At 36.8% G+C, this 25,846-nt stretch overlaps 2 protein-coding genes across 7 annotated transcripts; one reads left to right on the forward strand and one right to left on the reverse strand.

The window, feature by feature from the left end:
- Positions 1-1,036: 1,036 nt before the first annotated feature.
- On the forward strand, positions 1,037-25,571 carry ctns (cystinosin, lysosomal cystine transporter). Of its 6 annotated transcripts, none has more exons than XM_052101407.1 (13): positions 1,040-1,096; positions 7,358-7,438; positions 7,659-7,870; positions 13,328-13,367; positions 15,286-15,364; positions 19,095-19,182; positions 19,493-19,596; positions 21,367-21,504; positions 21,592-21,691; positions 22,990-23,109; positions 23,275-23,445; positions 24,934-25,051; positions 25,137-25,571. In XM_052101407.1, exons 7-13 carry the CDS (start codon positions 19,532-19,534, stop codon positions 25,280-25,282), a joined length of 858 nt encoding a protein of 285 aa, XP_051957367.1. In that variant the 5' UTR covers positions 1,040-1,096; positions 7,358-7,438; positions 7,659-7,870; positions 13,328-13,367; positions 15,286-15,364; positions 19,095-19,182; positions 19,493-19,531; the 3' UTR covers positions 25,283-25,571. The 6 variants fall into 6 exon arrangements, with proteins under 6 accessions (XP_051957370.1, XP_051957367.1, XP_051957368.1 ...); XM_052101408.1 differs by having other exon boundaries at positions 13,331-13,367; XM_052101406.1 differs by lacking the exons at positions 1,040-1,096; positions 7,358-7,438; positions 7,659-7,870; positions 13,328-13,367 and adding exons at positions 13,382-14,157; positions 14,279-15,197.
- LOC127625930 (C-C motif chemokine 21-like) lies at positions 1,348-2,760 on the reverse strand. The gene is made up of 3 exons (XM_052101411.1): positions 2,677-2,760; positions 2,184-2,298; positions 1,348-1,972 (listed from the first exon to the last, which is right to left on the reverse strand). Exons 1-3 carry the CDS (start codon positions 2,738-2,740, stop codon positions 1,879-1,881), a joined length of 273 nt encoding a protein of 90 aa, XP_051957371.1. The 5' UTR covers positions 2,741-2,760; the 3' UTR covers positions 1,348-1,878.
- Positions 25,572-25,846: the final 275 nt, after the last annotated feature.

The raw sequence follows: 25,846 nt of genomic DNA on the forward strand, positions 1-25,846 counted from the left end.
AACTGCATTTGTATAACACGAGTATGAAGGAATGGACCCTTTTCACAATTCCGTGTTTGTTCCGTGCAAAAGTCGCCATAGTTGGGTAAACTATGGTGGCGATCGGGAAGAACAGTAATAACCAGTGCCTCAACAGTGTTCCTATTTGCACAAATTCTAAAAGAAAATATCCGGAATGTATTTCCATGAATTTCAAAAAGATTTTTTCAGCATTCTCAACTCCTAAAGAGAAAGTTCGGTGTCTCACAACCTCCTGTGAATGCAAGCAAAGTTACATATATAGGTTATATATTTTGACAAGCTTGCATTCAACTGTATGCAGACCCTGAGCGTTTTTGTCAAAATGGAGGTATACCAATACCAATTTGTTTTACAGTGTATGCACTATTTTATGTATAGTAAAGGTCACAGCAAACAATGCGAAGGGGGGGTCCATGCCACCCCCAGCAAGATGCTGCCCCTGGCAGCTGCCCATGTCGCCCATGCCTAAATCCGCCACTGACCGTATCTTCTGTGGAGAAGACTGCACCTTACAAAGGTGAGTTGAGTGAATATGTGTCATTTGAGATAGTGTTGGACTGACGTTTCCCAACACGCTAAAGCTACACATCACAAAGTCATACAGGTTTGAAATGACATGATGCGGTTGAGTGAATGAGGAGCACATTTTCATTCTTGGGTGAACTACTCCTTTAAAGACTAAATCTATAACATTTATAAGTGTCTCCCAGAATACACAGTAATATGATCAGGTGTGCACTGACATTGAATCACCATGTTTCAAGCTTGAAACACATTTCTAGATATTGTCTCATCAAGAGTAAATAAATGGTTATGATGACAGATTTGAATACAGAGCTTTGAATTGCAGCTATTTGGCATGAAATGGAATATAAACACAACTCAATAATTCATTTTCCCTCAGCAAGTTGAGGCATCACCTGTCACACCTCACAGTGAGAGCGGGCATGTGAAAGATTCAAAGATAAGAATCCCCAAAATCAAAAGCTCAAGCAAAAACAAACTCGTTTTCAGTGGCATGGAACCTAATGGAAAAAAAAATATTTTCAAAGGAAGATTGAGGCTCTGAGCAAAGGTAACTATGCTTGAGAAGGGGGCTTTGGGGATTGATATTAGATTACACAGTTTATCTTATTTTAATCTCAATTAATATCTATTAATATACATGTGTATCTGTTAATATCTGCAGTGTAAAACATTTTGGTTGACCATACCAAAAAAATCTTATTAGTAGATGGATGTTGGATGCTTTTTTAGTGACGTGGAAATATTTTATGTAAGTTTAACACCTGAAAGATGTAACAAAACACACAAAAGAAGTTGTAACAATTTATATGTACCATTGCGGCACTTTATTATAGTAAAACAGATTAATTAAATGCATAGATGTATGTACATCACTCATACCCACACACACTCAAACACACACACACACTTTTACATATGTAGGCTTTGTGGTTCACAGGTTATATTTGAATGAAAAGTCAAAAAAGAAAAAAAATATTAATAAAAAGAGAGACCATGCACCCATCCGTGGTGGAACAAGGAGACACATAGAACAAACATTCACAGTTAATACATTCGCGTTGCTCTTATATACTGAACAGAAGACAAGCGAACCATACAATACAGTTCATTATGAACCTCTACATGAAGATAATAACTCATAGTCTGATAGAGAAATTATGAATCAGCAGAATCGATAGTGGAATAAGCGACATAACCCTGTTACAATGCTGCTGTCATATACTACTGTTCTTTTGTATTCAAAATACAACAGTTCAGTCTGTAGTGGCGTGATCATTTAGCTCTACACAAAATTGGGTCAATGACAAAGCTGTCTCTGAAATGCACTCCCTACACATTGTTTTTCTCATTGATTTGTTTGATCAGTTGTTGTACCCAGTGTTCTTTAGGATCAGCACAGAATGTTTTCTGTTTCATCTTGAATCTAAATGGGAAAAAGTTTCATTATTAAAAATGTGCAATGAATGCATGAATTTAATAGTAATAATAAGACTACTATAAAATTAAGCAGTACATTGTAACTCTGCGACCAGCAAAAGACTGCGTAATTGGGACTGTCAATTTAATCTTAACAAACAGTTATACTACAGAATGTGTTTTAATAAAATGTTTGATGTATATTAATCAATACTCACACAATAGCGCGAATGTTACATCCTCCATCTGTTTCCTGCAGTCTGTATCTCTCAATATGATTTTTGTAGGACTTCCTTATTCTTCCATATTTCAAACAGCAATTTTCATAGGAACCTGAAAAAATTTAAATAATACATAATTATTTATTTAGGGTGTCTGTCTGTCTAACTCAGTATTGTTGTGCTGTAGAGTCATTTAGTGTATCAAATAGTGTTGCCTGTATGCATGGCGTGCATGCTGCCTTAGACAGTTATCTCTTTTTGACATAACTCCTGTTAAACACTTTGTTGTTTTTAATGTCAAAATAGGCTTTAAAGTGTAGTTTTTTTTGACATTATACAAAATATGATGTGATGTTATAGAAACTGATCAGTGATGACTTCAGCTGTAAAGTGTTTTTTTTTTTTTTACACTGTATTTTTTATTTTAAGTATATGAAAAGTTACATTTGGATTCATAACATGTGTTTCCAATAAAGAAACAAATTCTTACCTTGTGCCAAACTTGGATACATGCAAGCCAACAGCAGGAGAAAGCACAGAATTTGAAACTTCATGGCTGAAGGTTGCCTTTTTATTTAACCTGCAAAAAAGAGGATGAAATCTTTAGTGTGAGCAATTTTAATTTAATTCAATGCATTTATTTGGATTCCACGAAGTAAAAGAAACATGTGGCTGCGCTGAATAACGGCTAGACTGCTGGTCTGATCTTTACCTCAGACGTTTTAAGAAGAATAATGATTTTCTTGACAAGTGAAGGCTGTCCTTTTCTCCTCCTCTGTTTCGTTAAAACTTTTATAATGACAAAACTCCACCACGCCCCTTCACATTTATGGCTCGATGATAAAAATGAAAGTGGATCCTTGTAATGGACTTACTGTTATGTTTTGACACATTGCATCCAAGAGTTACTACAAAAACATGAACTGGATGCCTACAGTAGTATCTCTAATATCTCAAACCTCTATATTTGGTCAGTTGAGATATGTTTTACCATGGGGGATGGAATCTGTGGGAGTCTGGAGTCTTTTACAGTCCCCATTGCTTGCCCCTGCTAGACTGCCTTTATTGCACAATTCATTATCCTTGCCAAATGCTATTCCCACATAAACATCTGCTTTAGTACATGTTAGGCTTTGTGTGCCAATATAAACTTATAAAAAATAAAATAATATTGTGCAATAAAGTTCTCAAGCAGTTCTTAATTGATCATGCTTTTGAAAATGTCCAGTGGTGCATGTTATCGGTTTTTGTCACAACATTTCTGCCTCCCTTACGGATGCATCAGGTAGATTCCCAAATGACGTACTATACAATATGGACTTACAATATACACTATGCACTCAGCCATGTAGTGTATGAATATAAGTGTAGCATCATCATAAATGGAACACTTTTTTGTTTAGAGGAAGCATTCACCATTTAACAGCTGATGGAATTGACATTTCAGATGCATGCAATTTTTTGCTGCTAGCTTTAGCGAGGTTGGTCGTTAGGGCATCCATGGGCAGAAACATAAATCAGCCCTGTGCTCACACTACTTATCCTTCAAAATGATGTAGTCTAGTACAGAAGTTTGCGGTTTGGGACACACCTTCAGAATAGATGACGATTCAGTATTTAAAACTCAATTGCAGCAAAATAAAGCTGATCTGTAATGGAAGTGGCCACAGTGGCCATCAAAATTATTGGACCAGAGAGTATTTAGCAGAGACGGGCCAATTCTATTACAATGAATGGGAGAATTTGGAACATTCAACAGTCAACGGATGTAGAAAGCAATTCCCGCCTTACAGGTTAAAGAGCCAATCACCTTTTAGATATGTAACATTCCCTATCAGACAACTCGAGAACACGCATACGCATTAGCTATACAAACCGGGAATTTTTTTTTACGGAATCTGAGGTTAAGAACCATAATTTATGATTCCAGTGTTGTCAGATTTTACTGCTGATTTGAAATATGTTCTTTGATTGTAATCTAAACCAACCATTTTGAAGAGTTTGGTCTTTCCTCATTCATGCAGAAAGGAGAAGCACTTTCATGACTGGAAATAGCTTTCCGTGAGCATTCCAAAGATGGCCACCAGTGGACAGACTTGCGCAAAAGATTTGATTTGGACAGATGTTAAATGTTGTTCCAAACATGTATGAATTTATTTTTCTGTGGAACACAAAAGATGTTAGGCAGAATGATTGCCTCAGTCAGAATTGTCTTACGTTGTATGGAAAAGATGCAAAAACATGAATGGTGACTGAGACTAACATACTGCCTTACAGCCCCTTTTGTGTTCCATGAAGGGAAAAACATAAGGGTGATCAAATGATTACAGAATTTTCATTTAAGGGTAAATTTGTCCCTTTAAGTTTGTTAGGCTTCCATTTTTGTTCAAAATTAAGACATAATTATTGGGCACTTTCTGGTTGTCAAACTTTATGGAAAATGTCCATAGATAATGTGATGAACCACACCCGTGGTTACTCTGTTAGAACACCTGTGTGAACTTGAAGGCAACTAACTTCATACATCCACTAAAAAGTAATTGCAAAAAAGTGAAGTACTGAGAAAATACCTGCATCATTTGTTTGCTGATGCCACTTCGTTTATATTTTGATATCTAATGCAATGATATTTAAACATGTTAAGTGTTCCTTACTGTTAAGTGTCAAAATTGTTTTTGGGGCCACTATACACTGTTAATATGTAATAATATACTGTATGACACTATGCCAAATTCCCAGAAATTGCTCTCTGTGAAAGAGCTAGGTTGACAGGCCCGGTTCTATGGGGGTGCTTGAGAGTGCTAAGCACCCTCAAATAAACTTTAGAGCACCCTCAATTGCAGACCAGGGCAAACTACAGCCTATGGGTCGATTTTACCATGAAAGTTTTGAAATTAGAGCTTTCATTTATCTGGCTTTTGGACCTATCATGCATCCACAAGCTTTTAATATGTTCAGGGTTGCCAGATAATAGATGCAACACCCCAAGCAGAGATTTATACATGCACAAATAGGAAATATTTCACCTTATGTCATACTTAATTGATGCAATCTGGTAACTACGAATGCGAGTGCACGCTCTCCTTTTCGAAAAATAAATCAATTAAATACTTAGCGCTCAATAGTGCAATATTATGCTAAAAGAAAAGTGTGATGAAGCCACTCCGTGTCCATTCGTGAGGCTGTATTTGCTGCTTAGAGCCAAGAGCAAACCTTTGCAGTGACGAACTTTAGTAAAATCCCAATAGATCATTGCATTATTCACACACTGAGGGGACACGCGAGTAAAACCAAATTCTGACATCCCTCACACCTGTATGCGAATGTTACTCTGGCAGTAATAATTTATAAGTATCATGTAGCCTGTTTTATTAAATTGTGTACTGAATGGGATGCAAAAAAAAGCATTGACGAGACTCACAACATGAGCCATGAGCGTCTAAACAGGTTGGTCAAAATAAAACAAGTAAACAGATCCCCTTTGAACATTTGAATTTAAATTTAAATTAAAAACATTAAAATAAGCTTTTAGAATCTATAATTTCAGAAATTTTTATTTTACTACTAAACCAGACTCTTGATGTAGAGTGTTAAATTGAATACTAAATAAAAAATGCATTGAAGTATGGTAAAATAAACACTAAATACTTTTATTCAGCCATTATTTAGTTTAACTAAAACATGATAGAAAAGTAGCAGCAAAACTTCAAGCAATCACAGAATGGTCCCATCAATCGGTATATACTTCAGAAAATTGTGCATCATTCATTGAGTGCTTTAAAGATACAAATATGCAGAACTTTTTATCTTCTCTCTTCTATGTTCTACTTAACGGCTGATGTGGCCCCTGTACCAAAATAATTGCACACCCCTGCTCAATAGAATATTTAAGACTAATACTGTAAATTGGCAAGCAGAGTCCCAACAAACTCAAAAATCCCTGCATTTTTTAACACAAAATGCTGCATCAATGAATGACCTAATCTGCAGGTCATTTTCAGTGACAGATCATGTAAAAAAAATAAATAAATGAAGCAATTAATATTTTGTACATGAAAAACTGTTCTTTATGTTGTTTTAGTAGAATTTAAACATTATTTAATCTATTAAAAAATGTGTAGTTACGATACATCTCCACTTTATACAGAGCACCCCCACAATTTTCAGAAGCACACTGAGTGATTTTGATCTGGAACCAGGCCTGTAGGTTGTTGTGTTTTTCACCAAACTGTATCTCATCTAAACAGCAGAATTTTGGCATTGTGCAAGGAAGGTGTACTCCTGACACTCCTGTCATGCATGACAGGCAGATAACAACCAGCGATCTTCTCTCTTATCATGCTTAGCCACGCATGGTTTGGTTTTTACCAGTTAGATTGGCAAGAATTCATTCGAGCCAACAGTTTCGTTCAGCTAGGTAATTTCATCTTTATAAATTTCTCACACACCCAGACATCTGACCAGACCATGATGATCTTATCCTTCGATAAGTGCTGCTAACTTGTTTCAAATTCTCAGGATGTGTCATATGACCTTTAAACCTGGAATTTTGCAACTAGTGCAATGTTCTCCCACACCATCTAATCCAGCCACTATCTACTGGACCAAGTAGAGTTTTATATCAGCAGTTTCAGACTTCAAATAACTTGAAAGCAACAAAGAGGGTTTTAGAGTCCAAGGAGCCACTAGCTAAGTAAAACCCATTTTTCAAAGAAAATTATTCAGGATTTTTCCCTAAAAAGGACCTAAAGAGGACACGTTAGCCTCTGGGAATAACCCTTAATGTTTCCCAGAAACACTGATGATTGGAATGTTGAATGGTCCCATATGGACGACTCTTGAATTTGCTTGCTCAGTGTAGTAGATATTTTTGTAGCATTTTGTTGTTGTTACTTAAGCATTGAAATATTATTTATGGCATAATTTTCTAGAGAATTCTCTTACATTACATATTTTATTCTCCTATCTTGGCTACCTGAATCTTTACTCACAGTGCATAAATATAGCCAAAATCATCAAGAAAAGCATTTGTCTGGTTTATTAACATATTTATTTGAAAATAAGATTGAATACAAACAAATGTTGATTTTTGTAAACATTTACTTTGTTTTAGTATTTACTCAAATTTGTCATTTGTTCTGAACTAATTCTAACCATTCTTATTATTTCAGTTCATAGGAGACATTCTGAAATAAAGTTATGAGCATTGCTTTTACCTCTCATTTCTTCTTGCCCTAAAAACATCAGGAACTGTAAGTAACCTTCATTAGCCTCGATATGCTTTTTCATAGCTTTCTCAAACATGAGAAGATTCTTTAAGAATTAAATATTTTATTACTGTAGGCCTACACATATGTTCTATATTTCAGTTCAGTGAAAAATTGTCTCTAAAATAAATTATTTTTATAAAATAAAATCAATTTTTAAATAAGTGTTAAAAAGTGTAAATACATGCATTTTTATACTATACAGGTATGTGCAGTTCCGTTCCCACAATATTTAATGTATTTCAAATATTGAGGCTCGGGTACATGGATGGATGCTTGGTGTTTGCTATAGTCCTTGATGTATCGTGTGCTCCTCTTCAGCTTCTAACGCTTCATCAAGAGTCAACTAAGACTGGAACTTGCCCATGGGTCCTGCTCCTCAGGCGTTGGGGATAGGCTACATGGAATCATGCTCTGGTACCATTTACAATTGCCCTGTAATATATTTAGAATGTCCTGAGCATTTGAATCCCACCTTTAGATGCACAGAGACAGTGAGTAGCAACAGAATACATGTAATCTGTATAATGAAGTGGAACCTAAATGAGTACTTGTAATCAGATTACATTTTATATATAAATCAAAGCAATCATTGCCTTTTATATATTTAGATTATTTGCCTTATTATATACATTAAAAAAAAGACTCCACAAACAATCATAAGAAGCACTTGCAAGTTCTGTATTTCTCAATATTTGTGTATCTATATCAAATAAAATCCAAATCCCTCTATTGTCACTCAACCATATACAAAAGTGCAACAGAGGGTGATATTTTTGTTCTGTAAATATAAAGTATTTAAATAATGATTCTATTTATTATCTAGCCAATGCATGTAGCTACCAAGATTGATACAATGCAATGAAAGGGCTTAGTACAATCTACAAATAGAGGCATTTGGTTTCTGTTATATCTTAAATTTCTAAATGAATGCACAAAAGCTGTTTGTATTTGCACCCTGCATGAAAAATTATGTTTCAAGTGTTTAAAACAAGCACTGTCAGTAATTTCCTGTAAAAAAATACAAGTTGCAAACAAACATTTCAGAGGTGCTAGTTCGTACAACTTCAGGATGGCAGAAAAAGCACATCAAGGCCACATCTTCTAATTAATATTGTTGAGGAGGTACAAATCGTACAACTCTACATCATATCTAGAGTGATTCACATTATTAATTATTGTCAAAGCTGACTTGGGCTGAGCCCTGAAGGATATACATTGCAGCAGCTCAGCCTTCTGCCTCTTTCACTTTCTCACTTGACTGTGATAGGTAATTTATCTTCGTGTACTTTTTGCGCTGTCAGGTGCATTTTACTGAGCAGCGAATTATTTGCCCTCGCAAGCTGTGACAGTGCTCTCATTCGGTTACATTCGCCGAATTGTAGTTTTGTTCATCATTTTGGTGAGTCTATTTTTCTGTGTCGTCGGTAACACTCTGTGCCTCTCTGTGCTATCTGGAGGCTGGTGTTTACCTCGTTTATAGATCCTCTTGCACTTTTTACATATCTTGCTGATTTATTGTGGTGATTCTGCCTGCCCCTTTGTGCAATCCGGCGGCCAGTTATCGGAGTAGTGGACATTCTCTCCATACATTTTTTCACTTCAGTGATTTTAGATCCCTTCTGTTCTAACTGAGGAAATTGCATTATTTTTTATGTAAGAGATTTTTCTGCCTGATTTTAATTGCCTTTCGGTCCTATCCGGGGGAATTTGATTATCCTTTCTACATGCATATCATCTTGTTTTTTGTCTCGAGTGAGTTATCGCTCTACTCAATTTGTAGCCTTACATTTCGATCCAAAGGTGATTGTAACCAGGTTGATATGGCTCAGAGCTTGATTGCCACTGGTTTCCCGCCAGCCTGTAAGATATGTACGAATGTTATCCTCTCAGACGATAGACACAATGTGTGCCCATCCTGCTTGGGGGTTCAGCACCTGAGAGAGGCTCTTACAGATCCATGTTTTCACTATAGTCTAAAATGTCTCCTTCACTCACTTCAGCCAGTGGCTCCAGCCTCATCTGTTTCAGTGCAACTAGAGGATGAAAACTCTTCAAGTCAGGGAACAGTGGTAGAGCCCCACAACTCACCCTATCCCTTTCATTGCCCCGACTAAGATGTCCGGTCTACAAGCACTCCCAATTCAGATTTTCTAGACAATGTCAAATTGGATGATGCTGCTGTTCACCCTTCCCCCCAGGATGCTTTTGCTGGTCTGTCAGTGACAGGTAGCTCTAATGGACATTCAATTCAGTCATTAGGACATGCCCTATCATCTTCTGATCACACTCTGGGTGTCTTCCAGATGGCAGTTGTTTGGCTAGGGCTTGATGAACCACCTGTTCAACCTGCCCAGTCCAATATCTTTTTTAGACAGTCCTTGACTTCTTTTGTTATGCCATCATTTAAGGCCTTTGTGGTGAAATTTTCGATTGTGCTCACAGGATCTGGCGCACCTAAGTGATGGTCAAAGACAGCACATACCCTAGCGTCCATGGTGGAGGCAGATTCAATCGGCATGGGTTGTACACCTGAAACCTGGTGGTGTCACATGACGAGGTTTTGCGAGGTATTGTATGCTGTCCCAGTGCACATGAGTTTGTCGCTTATATAACACATTTAGAAAATATGATCTGCCAGTTACTTCTTGCCGCTGCTAATACATTTGGGCTAGCTAAGTCGACGCCCTCTGTTCTTCAATTTCTGCAGATGGCTCTGCTGGTGATGGGTCATGTGACCCACGAGCTGGGCATGCTGACCACCACACAAGCAAGACTGCCTGAGGACTATAAAAAGACCTCATTGGACCTCCCAGTTTTTCCTGGTCACCTCTTTGGACCAAACGCCCTGGAACAGAAAAGAGGGTGAAATTGTCAGAGACTTCTCATCAGCTGACACAGGTGCAGCATAATCTTACCATTAGGATGCCGACTGTTCAGACTCACCATATGCGATGCCAGAACAATGCTCCCATCAACCCCCTAACCAGCAGTCACAGGCCCCATAAAGGTTGAGGATGCTAGGGCTTTCAGCAAACTCATCGACAGTAGTGGGGGGACCACGCCAGCCCATCCCCCCCATGTGTGGAAGCTGGTCCTCTCAGTGAACGAGGCAAAGAGATGTCTGGTTCCAACATAATAAATTTGTAGGAATGACTCTGGATTCTTGTGCAGAGTCTTCCACCCTTTCACAGGTGTGGGTGACAAGCATCTTAAAACTACTAACTTGCCACCCCCGCTACAGTTAATAGGCATGCTGACTGCTGCTACATCAGTGATTCAGCTGGGTTTACTCCACCTCAGACCGCTCCAGAGGTGGAACAACAGTTTACATTTGAGTCCCATTAGACATCGGCATCGTCTGATTGTAATCTCTCACCGTTGTGTTCGCGCATTGCGGCGGTGAACTCAAGTGAAGTTCTTGGTGGCTGGGGTGCCTCTGGGTGTCATTCTCTCTCATCACGAGGTGGTCACAATGACACTTTCCTTATAGGGTGGGGAGCAACATGGAACAAGAGGGGCATCTGCCCCTCATAATATAGGCTCGTAAGCAGTTTTCTGCAGGTGCAAGACACTTAAGACCAGCACGGAATCCCCGTTTCCCAGATGGGGTTTACCGCTCCTGCTTTCATTCCTGTGCTCGTCCCCATTGGAGCCTCTACAGAATGCTGAGCTTTAATGATTGTTCTTTAAAATGTGTTTTCTGTTGGCTATTGTGTCTGATAAATGAGTGAGTGAGTGAGCTGCATGCATTGTCTGTTAGCAAGTTTTTTCTACGTTGGTTGCTGGAAGACTGGAATCCGTTTTTTCTTTCCAAAGTCCTCCTACCACAGTTTATTAATCAGTCCATAGACCTGGCTGCTTTTCGATTCTCTTCAGACTCTGATGATTCGAGGGCTCACTTCTTGTGTATGTGCCTTGAGACAGTATGTGGATCAGCTCTTTATCTGTTATGGTGGTGTGAGGAGAGGTGCGCCCATCTCAAAGCAGAGGTTATCAAATTGGGTTGTGGATGTAATCTCTTTGGCCTACAAGAAGGTCCAGAAACCTTTGCCTGATGTTTTGTTAGGCTATTTCACAAGGGCTATTTCCTCTTCATGGGCAGCCTTCAGAAACATATGTGCTACAAGGTGAATGTCGCTGCTCCTCATGCCATGAGCTCTGCAGTTCTTCAGTAAGAGCCTTGAGAACTCTCAGTTGGGTGGCATTCCTCATTACTATGTTGGTATGGGTCATCTGCTAGTGCTTACACCGCCTCTGGCAGTCAGGAGGAATGAAACAGAATGCTAGTTACGAATGTAACTGTGGTTCTGTGAATTCCGGATGACCACCAGAGTTCTTAGTCACTCGGAATGTGCAAGAAAGGCGTACTGAGTTATGGGGCTGAGCTGCTATGATGTATATCCTTCAGGGCTCACCCCACGTCCCCATGTGACTTAGTTGGTATATTATCTCAACCTATCTTGCTGGCACTGTGATAATCTACTACTGCTTTTCCTATGGCGGTCATTCAGAATTCACAGAACCACAGTTAAAAACGTAACTAGTGTTTTTATAAGCATTCACTCTTAAAGATACAGCTCCCAGCCATCATGTCATCATCAGGAATAGATGACTGATCCAAAAATGACTATGAAAAATAATAAGTGAACAGATAAAAGATACATGAAATATGACTGATTCTGTATTATTGTAGGTATTATTCTCATAGAAATGCAAAAACTAATTATAATAAAATGTCTTTGATTTTATTTAAATAATAACAAACAATACAAACATTTTATAGTATGCTTATAAACTGTAAGATAACATGTATATTATATTTTCACATAACCATACAAAAATGTGATATATGGCCATGAATATAAAACTATAGTTCATATATTTGGACATATATGTAGGCTACATATTCAAATTACACTACTATTTGGGAAAATACATGTTACATACATGAAAGCAGCCATTCTTGTAGTATTTTGAAAAATATCTATTAGGTGGTGGCTACGGGGTCCCTATCATTCCCCCACACTTATAAATAGGGTTTGAAATTAACTCCCATCAGATGCGAGTGAAAATCAACCTTACAGGTAACGCTGTCAACTAGTCAATTTGGTGGGTTATTCTATCATGCTTCAATGTTAATAATTTTCTCTTGCAGTTTCAGCAATAAAACATTATGCCCTGTATTTTCTGTCAACTGTTTAGAATAAAATGTGATGTCCGTTCCATGAATGAATCACTCTTTTGAGTCTGTTATTTTGAATGAATATGCCAAATGGCTTAGCAGTCAGAACTGACTGGTCCAAATTGGTTTGCGCTTCATTCTGAATCCTTTGACCATGCTTGTGAATGACCCTGTACCATCAAGTGGTAAACATTTTATTTCCAAAAGTATATCATAACATTAACAGATTGCCCAACACTGTTCATCGTTTAGTGCGCTGCATCAAGCAAGTCAAGCAGTAATATTTGGCCATGTTTAAATAGGACCTACGCTTAGAAACATTCATTTCTAATGTCTAATTAATTGATAGTTTTTCAGTAGCGATTTGAAAGGTGTGGGTAAGTTTTTTTTTTTTACTATAAATTCTCCTCCCTGCCCAGTAGGTGACTATATGCATGAAGAATGTGAATCGGCAAAAACAAAAGAAGACTGTGAAAGTGGAGATTTACAGTAAAAAAATGACTTTTTTAAATGTATCTGTCTGTCACCCACACCTATCACATCACTAATGGATTTAATCACTGGAATTGTTTGGATTACTTTTATGCTGCCTTTAAATGCTTTTGGAGCTTCAAAGTATTGATACTCAATTGCATTTTAATGACCTACAAAGCTGAGATATTCTTTTAAAAATCTTTGTTTGTTTTCAGCAGAAGAAAGAAAGCCATACATATCTGGGATGACATGAGCGTGAGTAAATGATGAGATAATTTTAATTTTGGGGTGAAATCTCCCTTTAATAGCTACTGTTAATGTATTATTTCAGCATTAATATCACCCAACATTACTGTAGCCAAACATTTTTATATTTTAATGTATTTACAACACAGTTGATAACCTTGTGCCACTCTGAAAATATATCTGGACACTGTGGCCATACCACTTAAAAAAAATGATCCTAATCTGGGCTGGACTGGTAATCTGGCATACCAGGCATTTTAATCTGGCTCCCTAAAGTTTTTTCGGACACAAAAAATCAAGCAGAATATCTAGATTGTGCTATTTTCTATACATAGGCTACCTGTGGTTGTTGTCAAGCTCCAAAAATTACAAGAGAACAATGTTGGGAAGCTACTTTCAAACTGTAGCTTCCCAAGAAGAAATCTTAATTTAAAGAAATTGAACATTTAAAAAACGTTGCTGGCTACACTGCAATCTATTCATAATGGGGCCTAACTATTGAAGCTTTTTTTATTGTAAAAATAGTGGTGAACAGCAGCATTTAACAAAATATCCAGCAGCAAATGAGACTTTAAAAGATGTTGAGACAATTCTGCGTGAAACCAGAGTATTTCCAGAGACGGGCCACTTCTATTTAAATTAATGAGAGATGGGGAACGCCCAACCAATGTGCGTCCAAAGGCCCAAACGGATTTAGAAAGGAAGTCCCGCCTTACAGTAATCGCCAATCAATCGACTCGAGGGAGCGCATGCGCATTGGCTAAACAAGCCTGGAAAATTGCGTTTTTCATCATACGAGGTAAAGAAGCGTAATTTATTAAACCATTTTTGTAAGATTTCACTGTTGATTTGAAATATGTTCTTTGATCGTAATCTTGGCCAACTGTTTTTGAGATTTCTGTGTCTCCCCATTCAAAAAGATAGGAGCTGCACTGTAATGACTGGAAATAGCCTCCTGAGCGTTCCAAAGATGGCTGGCAGTGGACTGATTTGCTAGAAGATGTGGTGAAACTCAATGAATCATGATTGATCCAATCAAATCAGACATTCCAAATGGTTCAAATTTAGGGATAATTTGCGGGCAGGTGTCATTACACCTGCACGCAATGTATCAAGGCAGATCGGCCCTACATGTTTTGCCATATTAGAGATCGTAACGGTTATGTTACGATAGTAAGAAAGTGCGTTGCAGACACCATACAAATGAATGGTAAGAGCCGTAAACTGACACCTACCTGTCGCAAAATTGTCATTGTCTTCTGTTGTAAAACAGCGATTTAATCGTAGTAAACTCCACACATAGTTAATTCGTAAATAACGATTTAGTGTAAAACATGTTGAAGTTTAGTGGACAGTTCATTAAGTGATGGGCTGCTTCCTTACAAAAGCAGTTTATTCAGCGTACCGAAGCATTTCCTTCGTATACATTCATAAAAATAAAAAACAAAAAACTGTGTACTACTGGTTGTAGAAGGGCTCTGGCACTGCTCGAAACAATGACTTCATACTCCAGTCAGCTGACCTGTGTCATTTGATCCAAAATGTCTAATGCGGAACTACAGACTGAAAAACATCACTTTTATATTTTGATAGACATTACACTCGTCGTTTTATAGTTTGTGTTAAATGCACACAATTATTAATCGACTGACCATTTGTTATTCTCAAATAATTATCGCCGGTTTGGGAAGTGCTTTCATTCATTTTTTTTGGAATGATAGCTCAACTAACTCGTGAATAACTAAACTGCAAGTTTACAAATATACAAACTCAAGATGAAAGAAACAATTTTTCTGTTTCTCATAATGCTGTCTGTCTGCGCGCACATGGCGTTCGGTGGTGAGTTCAATATACATTTACAAACAATATGGTAACACAAACAGAAGATGAAGAATGAATATTATTATAGCCTTTTCAATGTTTGTAGATGCAGAAGTGTCCCTCAAAGCTCCAGAAATAGTTAATCTGCAGCAAAAATCTTCACAAAACATCACCATTACACTGAGGTATGACTATAAATCAAGATTTGTGTGTATTTAGTCTTGATGCATGTGGATTGATGATTTTCTTTATATTTTGCTTGTATGATATTATGCTTGAAATCAATTATAATTAGCTATGAAGTCATTCATATACACACATTCATGTAATCATTTATCTATACATTCATGGCATCAATGTACTTGATAATGCTCAAAATGTATGCAGGAATATTAAGTATTTTTATTCTTATTCAGTCTTTAGTGACAATGTTTTGTTACTCATGATACTTGCCTAAGTGCTAGAAATGGTTATGATTATGATAAAAAAAAAGTCTTGTCACTGTTCACGCAGTTTTAGGCCCTGAATATCATCAAGACCCAGGCTAAATGTGTTGTTTTCTCCATCAGAACAAATTCATTGAGATAAACCAAGCTTGCATGTTGATTTGCATTTATATAGCTTCAGAAAAATATATTTTCAGCTCTTCTCTCCTCGCTCTCTGTAAAGACTACATCTCTGAGGCCTCAGTCTATCTTAATCATTTTACTTAGTTCATTAGATGAGATAACATACTATAGACTTAGTTTAGGGGTTATATCAGTAAGATCTACAATTGAAATTTTCAGGTTGAGGTCATTAAAACTCATTTTTAACCACTCCACAGATTTAATATTAGCAATCTATACATTTGGCAAGTCGTTTAGGATCTACTTTGTGCATGACAAGTCATTTTTCCAACAATTGTTTACTGACAGATTGTTTCACTTTTAAGTGACGATATCACAATTCCAGTGGGTCAGAAGTTTACACACACTATTAACTGTCCCTTTGAGCAGCTTGGAAATTTCCAGAAACTTATGTCAAGCCTTTAGACAATTAGCCAATTAGCTCCTATAGGTGTACTGAATTGGAGGTGTACCTGTGGATGTATTTGAAGGCCTAGCTTCAAATTCAGTACCTCTTTGCTTGAAATCATGGGAAAATGAAAAAAATTAGTTGAGACATCAGACAAAAAAAAGGTCGACCTCCACAAGTCTGGTACATGCTTGAGAGCAATTTCCAAATGCCTGAAGGTGCCACGTTCATCTGTACAAACAATAGTACACAAGTATAAACACCATGGGACCACACAACATCATACCGCTCAGGAAGGAGACGCATTCTGTCTCCTAGAGATGAACGTAGTTTGGTGTGAAAAGTGCAAATCAATCCCAGAACAACAGCAAAGGACCTTGTGAAAATGCTGGAGGAAACCGGTATACAACAGTGGCGGGCAGTGCATTTAAAGTCTAGGCCTTCAGTGTGATTCGTGCCATTAAGAAAACACAGTTTCACAATGAACAAGACACCCTATGCCTTTGGGCATCATACATGTAACTAGTAAAACCAATTGACATTTTAAAAACACATGACCCGTACGAAAGCCAGAACTTGAAACTACACTTAATGCTCAAGCAAGCCAATTTTTTACTGCAACATGACTGTTTTGTGTAATGAACGTCTCCCGAACAGACATTTATAAATCCTAATTTTTCATATGAATCTATCAAGGAGGTCTATAATACCTGGAAAAATCGATCTAATGATATTTTCCATTTAAATGTTGCTTGCAATAAAGTTTGTTTTGTCAGGGTACACTGTTATGCTGCTGTTATGCTTTTGTAGAAAGCATGAGAAGGCAGACGGGGAATTTGGATCTAAATGCGGTTTATTGACAAATAAACAAACACAGGAACAAAAGAAAAGGTCCACAATGGTAAAATGAACTAAAGCACAAAACAATATACAGAAATATAACATCTAGGGCAAACGTTGACAAACTTGAGGAACAACCAGGATCAGAGAACATGAAACGATAACAGTCAACAACGATTGTTGTGTCAAGATGAATTCCATTGCTTGTCAAATCTGACTTTCCGAGTTGAATGAAATGCAGCACTATTTTTCAAAACTTGATCTGACACCGAATGCTCAAGCAGCCTAATTTACACTTAGAAAACTCCTGATGTTGCTATAACAATGCAAAAAGCACTTACCTATTTACTTGAAGTAAATCAGCCCTGTTTTCCTATTTAATTAATTAAGCAATCATACGGTCATGCAGAACATCTCGTGTTTTTAAATCATAAGTATCTCTTTCTCAACGGCGATACAAGCAGTAATGACAGCCGACTCGTCAGGCAGCTTGAATTTACACTTTTCTTTCTTGAATCACTTAAAGCGTGATTGTGTCACTCAAGCCCAGCTAGAAGGCCTTGACTGGGACACACCAAGAACAAATAAATCAATCTGATTGGCTGATGAATCTGACTTATGTTGCTCATTCATTTGCACTGTTGAGGAATTCTGAAGAAATTCTGAAGGCCTGAGGGGGTGGAGCTCAGACTCACGCACTGCTTCGGCTCCGTGCATGCGATTTGTGAGTTGTCACACTTTGCTTGTAAGTATCAAGGAATAAATAATGGATGGATAAACTTTTTATTTTTTGCTATTTGTTTGTAGATTAATTAAGAGTGGAAAGCGATTAAAAATACACAGGCAAAAAGGTGATTGAGAATGAAAGGATGAAAAATATTTATTTATTTGGCATGTTACGTCAACAGAGAAGGCTTTGCTGGCTCTGAGAATTTGCCACTGTATACATGTATCTATATCCACAATAAAGCAAGTCCTATATCGACATAACTTGAAAGGCTGCTCAGCCAGGAAGAAGCCACTGCTCCAAAACCACCATAAAAAAGCCAGACTACAGTTTGCAAGTGCACATGGGACTAAGATTTAACTTTTTGGAGAAATGTCCTCTGGTCTAATGAAACAAAAATTGAACTGTTTGACCATAATGACCATTGTTATGTTTGGAGGAAAAAGGGTGAGGCTTGCAAGCTGAAGAACACAATCCCAACGTGAAGCATGTGGGTGGCAGTATCATGTTGTGGGGGTGCTTTACTGAAAGAGGAACTGGTGCACTTCACAAAATAGATGGCATCATGAGGAAGGAAAATGATGTGGAAATATTCACCCCAACGTTGTGCCAAAATGGCTTGAGGACAACAAATAAAGCTATTGGAGTGGCCATCACAAAGCCCTGACCTCAATCCGATTGAACATTTGTGGGCAGAACTGAAAATGCATGTGCGACCATGTAGGCCTACAAACCTGACTCAGTTATACCAGTTCTGTCTGGAGGAATTGGCCAAAATTCCAGCAACTTATTGTGAATGAACTTCTTGGGAATGCTACCAAATACTAACAAAGTGTACGTGAACTTCTGATCCACTGGGAATGTGAGGAAAGAATTAAAAGCTGAAATAAATAATTCTCTCTACTATTATTCTGACATTTCACATTCTTAAAATAAAGTAGTGATCTTTACTGACCTGAGACAGGGAATGTTTTCTAGGGTTAAATGTCTGGAATTGTGACAAATGAGTTTAAATGTATTTGGCTAAGGTGTATGTAAACTTCTGTCATCAACTGTATTTATTCAATATTCCAAATTTATTTATTTTATTATTTAGCATTTATTCAGTGTTCATTACAATCGATTTTACTTCCTTTATTAAATATTACCAATTAAAATTGTTATTCTTTCTACAAACCATCTGATTTATTGGAGTTATTTCCATCTGCTGGGTCACCTTGCATCAAGTCTAGTGTACCAGGCAGTCACTTTATTAAGATAATTTAGGCCTATTGATGGTAATGGGTTCAGAGAAATAATTTACATGGTCTTTCATTTGTTTTATTTTACAGTAAGCCGTTGAACACTGCTATAACAGTTTATTTCAACATCACATATAAGTCAAGAAATGTCTCTTTAATAATTCAACTTCCTGATGAGGTATGTACACATATCACCAAGGATGACTGTAACTTGCTTTGTCTAATTACAAATAATGATTACACTTTTGGTCTTTTATATTGCAATATGTAAAATTTTAAGATTAAAGAAGACAACAAGCATGACTTTTTATAACACATGACATCATATCTGTTTTCATCAGCCTTAACATAAAGAATAGTCATTAACCGCATTATACTGGTATAATAATATTTGGTTTTAATAAACAGTTTTCTTTGAATTAAGGAAACATTCAAGTTCTGCATTGGCATACAAGCTAAAATATACCTACTTTTTTATATCTGCACAGGTTGTTGTGCCAGCAGAAAACACATCTGTATCTTTTGAAATGCGTGCGGAGGGGGTTGGTCAGGTGACCATTTACCTTTACAGCAATGACACTCGCATAAAAAGGTGTGTTGTAAACGCACATCTCTCACCAATTAAAAACATTATTGGATAAATATTGCATAAGTGATGTTCTCCTGTAGGTTTGAATTAGTCCTCAGCCCACATTTTGTTCAACTCATTTGCATACTTTATAAATAAGATATGGTATTTCACATTTCCGTGTTGTTATTTTTTTTGTTGTCAGTTATGGCATTAAGCCACATGTGTAAATGCATTACAGCCAGGCATGGAGACATTTGCATCATCAACTTGCAAATCCAGTTCTGCTTATTTATTTTTATTATTTTCTCCCCAATTTGGAATGCCCAACTACCAATGCGCTCTTAAGTGCTCATGGTGGTCTAGTGTCTTGCCTCAATCTGGGTGGCGGAGGACGAATCTCAGTTGCCTCCGTGTCTGAGACCGTCAATCCGTGCATCTTATTACGTGGCTTGTCGAGCGTGTTACCGTGGAGACATGGTGCGTGTGCAGGCTTCACGATATTCTCCGTGGCATCCACACATAACTCACCATGCGCCCCACAGAGAGTGAGAACCACATTGTGACCACGAGGAGGTTACCCCATGTGACTCTACACTCCCTAGCAACCGGGCAAATTTTGTTGCTTAGGTGACCTGGCTGGAGTCACTCGCTGTTTATTTTGTTAATTAACTTTGTCTAACATGTGCGTTAACAGAAGAGATATATGCAATATCCTAAAATCAACGCCTAGAGGGGACATCTATATATGCTCAATGGTAGGGGTGGGTAAAAATAATGATTTTCTGATGCTTCATTTGAACGTTCTCGATATTGATCCTTAAATCCCAAGATCGACAAGATCTTTTAATCTATGCACAACTCTCCACAACAATGAGAGGAATCACTTGCATTTGTAAACAAATTTTGCACGATGTGACTAAAATTAATACATTTGGCAACTGGCTGGTAAATGTTTACATTTCACTCACTCAGTAATTGAGTTGTGTAGTTGTGGAATATTCAGCAGCGAGATCCTTTCACTGCATGCTGAGAGTAAAAGTTGTTCCATGTAATGTGTCTCCAAAGACGAAATCCACACAACCCATTTGTCATTGAATAATGTCTATTTTTAAAACCCTTTCTTTTCTCTAAAGTCAGTTGTTGCTAAAAAATGTTATAGAAATAAAAAAAAATTATATTTAAGTCTAATCATGCATGGCACAGATGAGATAAAGCCAATCGAGCCACTCTCATTAATTTTTGCTCCTCTTCAGATGCTCTTTACAGAAATGCAGTTTTGTTAGAGACCGTAATGGTTTTTAGCACATGTTAAACAAATCAATGTAAATACTTGTAAGTAGTACACATTATGCTATTAATCAATAATTATGTAACAAAAAAATAATATATGAAATATAATATCTTATTTATTGATTGAAAACATGTATTTGTTCATTTTTATAAAGCCAAAATATGACCAATGATGTAAAACTAATAAAATATGATTAGTAGAATAATATATATTAATGAGCCTACTTAGAAGGTGCCCTGTATAATTAACCACATTAGCTGTGTGAAAATGTATTTTCTATGTAAGCAAAAGGGACATTATAACTGAAATATACCCGTATGAATCGATAATCCATAATAGAATCTAAACGAAATCAGAATCCAAAGCTTGTGAATTGGAATCAAATCAAATCGAATCATGAAATCTGTATCAATACCCAGCCCTACTAAATAAAACATATTCTCTGGTCAGTGGCATTGTAGCATTTTGTAGCATTTTTAAGCAAAATGTCTTTTTTCCAGCTATACAACTCGAATCAGATTCTTGATTGTCAGAAGCAACATTCTTTTTATTATCAACCAAATAATTGGCTGGATTTACTTCCTGGCCTGGTCTGTGTCATTCTATCCACAAGTATTTGAGAACTGGAAACGACGCAGGTAAAGATTATTTTCCTTGAGAATCGAGTATTTATAGTGAATAAAGTGCTGATTTGATGAGTAATGTGTATGTTTTGTGTCATACAGTGTGGTGGGCCTCAGCTTTGATTACCTCGCTCTCAACCTAACTGGATTCATCGCTTACAGTGTGTTCAATGTTGGCTTGTTCTGGGTGCCGTATATACAGGTGAGAACACTGTTGTAGATCTGTTGATTATTTTGGCATTCATGTTCATTAATGGCTGGATTTTGCAAAACGATTCACTAATATCAAATGTTCAAGTCAACAGGAAATCAATATTGACCCTATTTAATTTTGTAATGCATGTTCCAGATGCTCTGGCTTTAAATTGACTTTACTTTTTGGCTGATGTCACAAAGTCCTCTTAAAGAGACTTTTCATGATCCAATAACTTTCCAGTGAATAAAATCAAGCACTGTCCTATTATTTTGTCATTAAATCTCCTGCTGATTTACTCCAGGTTTTCAAGGAAAACCTATACTTTGTCTAAAGTAGGTTTCAAAGACTGCCAAATGAAGTGTGTGGATTGTGAAGACTTGAAACAAATGTATTTATATGTAAATGCAATTTATTACTAGCCTAAAGACTAATTTAGCTCTAGGTGTACTAAAGTAGTAACTTGCCATTGTTTGTTGAATTTTTTTTTAAAGGGATAGTTTTGTTTCACACACAATTTAAATTCACTCATCATTTACTTAACCTCATGTATGACTTAGTTTCTTCTGCTGAACACAAACGAACAATTCTCAGCTCTGTAGGTCCATACAATGCAAGTGTATGGTGGCTTGAACTTTGAAGGTCCAAAAAGCACATAATTGCAGCATAAAAGTAATCCATACAACTCCAGTGGTAAAATCCATATTTTCAGAAAGCGACATAACAAATGTGCTTTATTGAGACTGACATTATGCAGAAACTGTTTTTTTTGTTGTTGTTGTTTAAAACAACAGCAACAAAATAGCGCCCTCAACAGACAACTGCTATGAACAACGTGGCTTAAAAGTGCCAGTAAACCTCGCTCCAACTACAATACTATGAGGAAGAGCAAAATGATTGACAGGTGTGTTCACATGTTCCCATTTTTGTTTGGTGTTTACAAAGTCTACAGCTGCCACAGAGACTGGTGAGATGTTTCCGAACACTTATTTCATTAATAACTTTAAGGTAGTAGGAAAAACTTTTGCATATCTTTCCATAAAAAAAAATAGCTTTCAGCACCTTTAGTCACTGGAGTTGTTTTGATTTACTTTTATGCTACATTTACTGTACGTGTTTTTTGGACCTTCAAAGTTCTTGCCACCTTTCACTTGAATTGTATGGACCTGCAGAGCTGAGATATTCTTCTACAAATCTTAATTTGTGTTCAGCAGAAGAAAGTCATACTCATCTGGGATAGCATGAGGGTGAGTAAATGATGAGGGAACTATTCCTTTAATAGATCTATATAAATGGTGTTCCTTCAGGAGGAGTTTTTGAGTAGTGATCCGAATGGAGTCAATCCTGTCGATGCCAATGATGTCTTCTTCAGTCTTCATGCTGTAGTTCTCACTCTCGTCTATATCTGCCAGTGTGCCATCTATGAGGTAAACATTAAAATGTCATGATTTAGGATTGTGGAACAATATCTCCTTCGTATTTAAAACTTGAGTGATTATACTGTTTTGATGGAGAAATTAAAATAATATTTTGTAGATAAGAAAATTGTGTTGCTTCTTTAACTGTTGTTTTTCTGCTTTTTTGTTGTTTAGAGAGGTGGGCAAAAGGTTTCCAAAGTGGCCATTGGCTTGTTAGTGATTAGCTGGACCTTTGCGTTTGTCACCCTGATTGTTGCAGTGGTGCGGAAGATCTCCTGGCTGGAGTACCTTTACTACTTCTCTTATATTAAACTGGGTATCACAATTGTAAAGTACATTCCTCAGGTACAACCCTTCCATCTTCTATCGCAACAGCACAAAAATGTTTTAATTATAAAGATAACAAAAACTGCTTCCGCAATGCATTTAAACTCTATAGGCCACTTCACACTGCCCCAACAAACGGCATCTGTCGCATTAGTGTGTTTATACTGTTGGCCTTTGTTGGCATTTGTCGGTGTCTGTTTTCACAGATTTAACATGTTTAATTTATGTTTGTCGGGTCTTTGAATGATTGAGCAGTCAATTGAGCAATTTTCTGATGTAAAACAGACTCCGATGTAATCTAACTTCAGCGCAACCCGTTGCTATGACAATGAGGTCCCTGTCAGCTCATAGAAAATAAACGTGTGCAGCCACAACTGCATTAGAAGATCAGGAGAAATGCAGTCAGTCTTGATTAATAACATGTTTGTAGCAAACTTGTTTGAGCTTTCCGTCACCTTCTAAACAGAAAACAATTATATGGGTTCAGCAGTTTGTGCTGATGACACTCGTGAGGATATACACAAATTTGCAAGACACGAAGTCCGTGACTCAGACAGAGATTGATAGATTTGTGCTGAAGCATTAAGTTCCTTTATTCCTCAAATGGCATCAATTCACACACAAAATACAAACACCGAGCTCACTGCAGATCTGCAATAATTAAAAATATCAACTTTTCCCACATTTTAATGACAATCTCATGTGTAAAATATTTTTCCTTCGATGGAAATTTCAGAATGAATAAATTCCCAGCAAATACTAAATGTTTTAACAACTAGCCTAATGTCACTACTTGCTAGATGTGTTTATAATAAATCTATATAAAAATTATATTTTAAATCATGTTTGGCTTTATACGCAACCTTTTCCTTGTCAATCATCTTCTTCAAGGGCAAACAACAACACATAAGTTTGCTGGTGTTTTTTGGATCAGTGTGAACACAACAGTAATGATTCTCATTCTAAATACAACAGCCAACTTTAGAATGATCGAAGTGTTGGCATTGGTTGGGGCATTGTGAATTGGCCTTATTTGATGTATTTCAGAATTAAACAATTTGTAGCAAGATATAATGTAGGACAGAGTTTTCATAGTTAGGTAATCTACTTCTATAAGAATGATAGCTAGTCATAGACCAGAGCAGTAGACTTTTGATGCAGTGCTAAAATAGCGATTTCACACTTCCCGTATTGTGGTAACAAATTTGTGCAGATACTTGTACTTGCGGCTTGTAACACAAGGTTGATCAAGAGCTTCCAACGAATCAGACAGAGTAGAGAATGGACTCGAAGTTCTTCTCATGAAGTTCTTCCTTCTCATGAAGTTCTTCCGTATTGAAATAAAGTGACTCGCTCCCGAAACTCCTCTTAAAATGCATGTTCGGAAGATAGTTTTAAAGTATGGATATTTTCAGAGAGGGGAGAAGATATATTCTAAACACTGCTGTGTCCGGCATTGTGCAGGATACTATTTCATAATATTCATTAATATGACATATTTTGCAGGCTTATATGAATTACCGCAGGCAGAGCACAGAGGGGTGGAGCATTGGTAATGTGCTGCTCGACTTCACTGGTGGTAGTTTTAGTTTGATTCAGATGTTCCTTCAGGCCTATAACAATGGTGAGACCACACAAGCGTCTCATAATTCTTAAATTTTTACACTAAATCTGGTTCTGTTTTAATTTTTATGTTTTTATTTCCACAGATAAATGGAAGTTTATATTTGGGGACCCAACAAAGTTTGGATTGGGTGTGCTATCCATCTTTTTTGATGTTGTGTTCATCATACAACATTATTGTTTGTATAGAAACAGAAAACCACAATACCATGATTTAGATGATCAGAAATAGAGTATGATCACCTCACCACTGGCCTTAAAACATGAAATGGAACATGTTAATAGAGATTCTGGTTTGATGAAGGTTTGATGAATATAAAAGTGTGAACCATCTATAAAAGGGAAATATATATATATGTATGTCTTACACCAAAGCCTTCATCTTTTAAAAGCATATCTAATTTTATATTAGTCTATATTTTTGTAAATTTGTATGGTAGATTGCATTAAATTGATACTGTGTCTTGGCTGAATAGTAGGCTACTAATTTAAAGAATAAAGTGTTTAATTAAACACTGCTACCAGATACATGGATTTGTGTGAATTTATTGTCTATATTTACTGTAGCATGGCGCACTGGAAAAGGTTGTGTCTAAGATTTCCAGGGAACACAAATAGGCTACTCATAATAATATTTACCTTCAATGCACTGTAAATTGCTATAGATAAAAGCATCAGCACTTGCATAGCATATGTACAGTTGAAGTCAGAAGTTTACATATGATTAAGTTGAAGTCATTAAAACACATTATATATAAAACAATATTAGCAAGCTATAGTTTTGGGAAGTTGTTTA

This window comes from Xyrauchen texanus, chromosome 32, assembly GCF_025860055.1.
Source record: "Xyrauchen texanus isolate HMW12.3.18 chromosome 32, RBS_HiC_50CHRs, whole genome shotgun sequence".
NCBI classification, from domain to species: Eukaryota; Metazoa; Chordata; class Actinopteri; order Cypriniformes; family Catostomidae; genus Xyrauchen; species Xyrauchen texanus.

Excerpts from the sequence above, each read along its gene's own strand:
- LOC127625930 (XM_052101411.1), bottom strand. The coding sequence starts at position 2,740 with ATGAAGTTTCAAATTCTGTGCTTTCTCCTGCTGTTGGCTTGCATGTAT. Across the intron at positions 2,299-2,676 it reads GTATCCAAGTTTGGCACAAG|GTTCCTATGAAAATTGCTGT; the intron begins GTAAGAATTTGT and ends AAATTTTTTCAG. Across the intron at positions 1,973-2,183 it reads TGTAACATTCGCGCTATTGT|ATTCAAGATGAAACAGAAAA; the intron begins GTGAGTATTGAT and ends TTTCCCATTTAG.
- ctns (XM_052101405.1), top strand. The coding sequence starts at position 15,134 with ATGAAAGAAACAATTTTTCTGTTTCTCATAATGCTGTCTGTCTGCGCG. Across the intron at positions 19,183-19,492 it reads TAATTCAACTTCCTGATGAG|GTTGTTGTGCCAGCAGAAAA; the intron begins GTATGTACACAT and ends ATATCTGCACAG. Across the intron at positions 21,505-21,591 it reads GAGAACTGGAAACGACGCAG|TGTGGTGGGCCTCAGCTTTG; the intron begins GTAAAGATTATT and ends TGTGTCATACAG.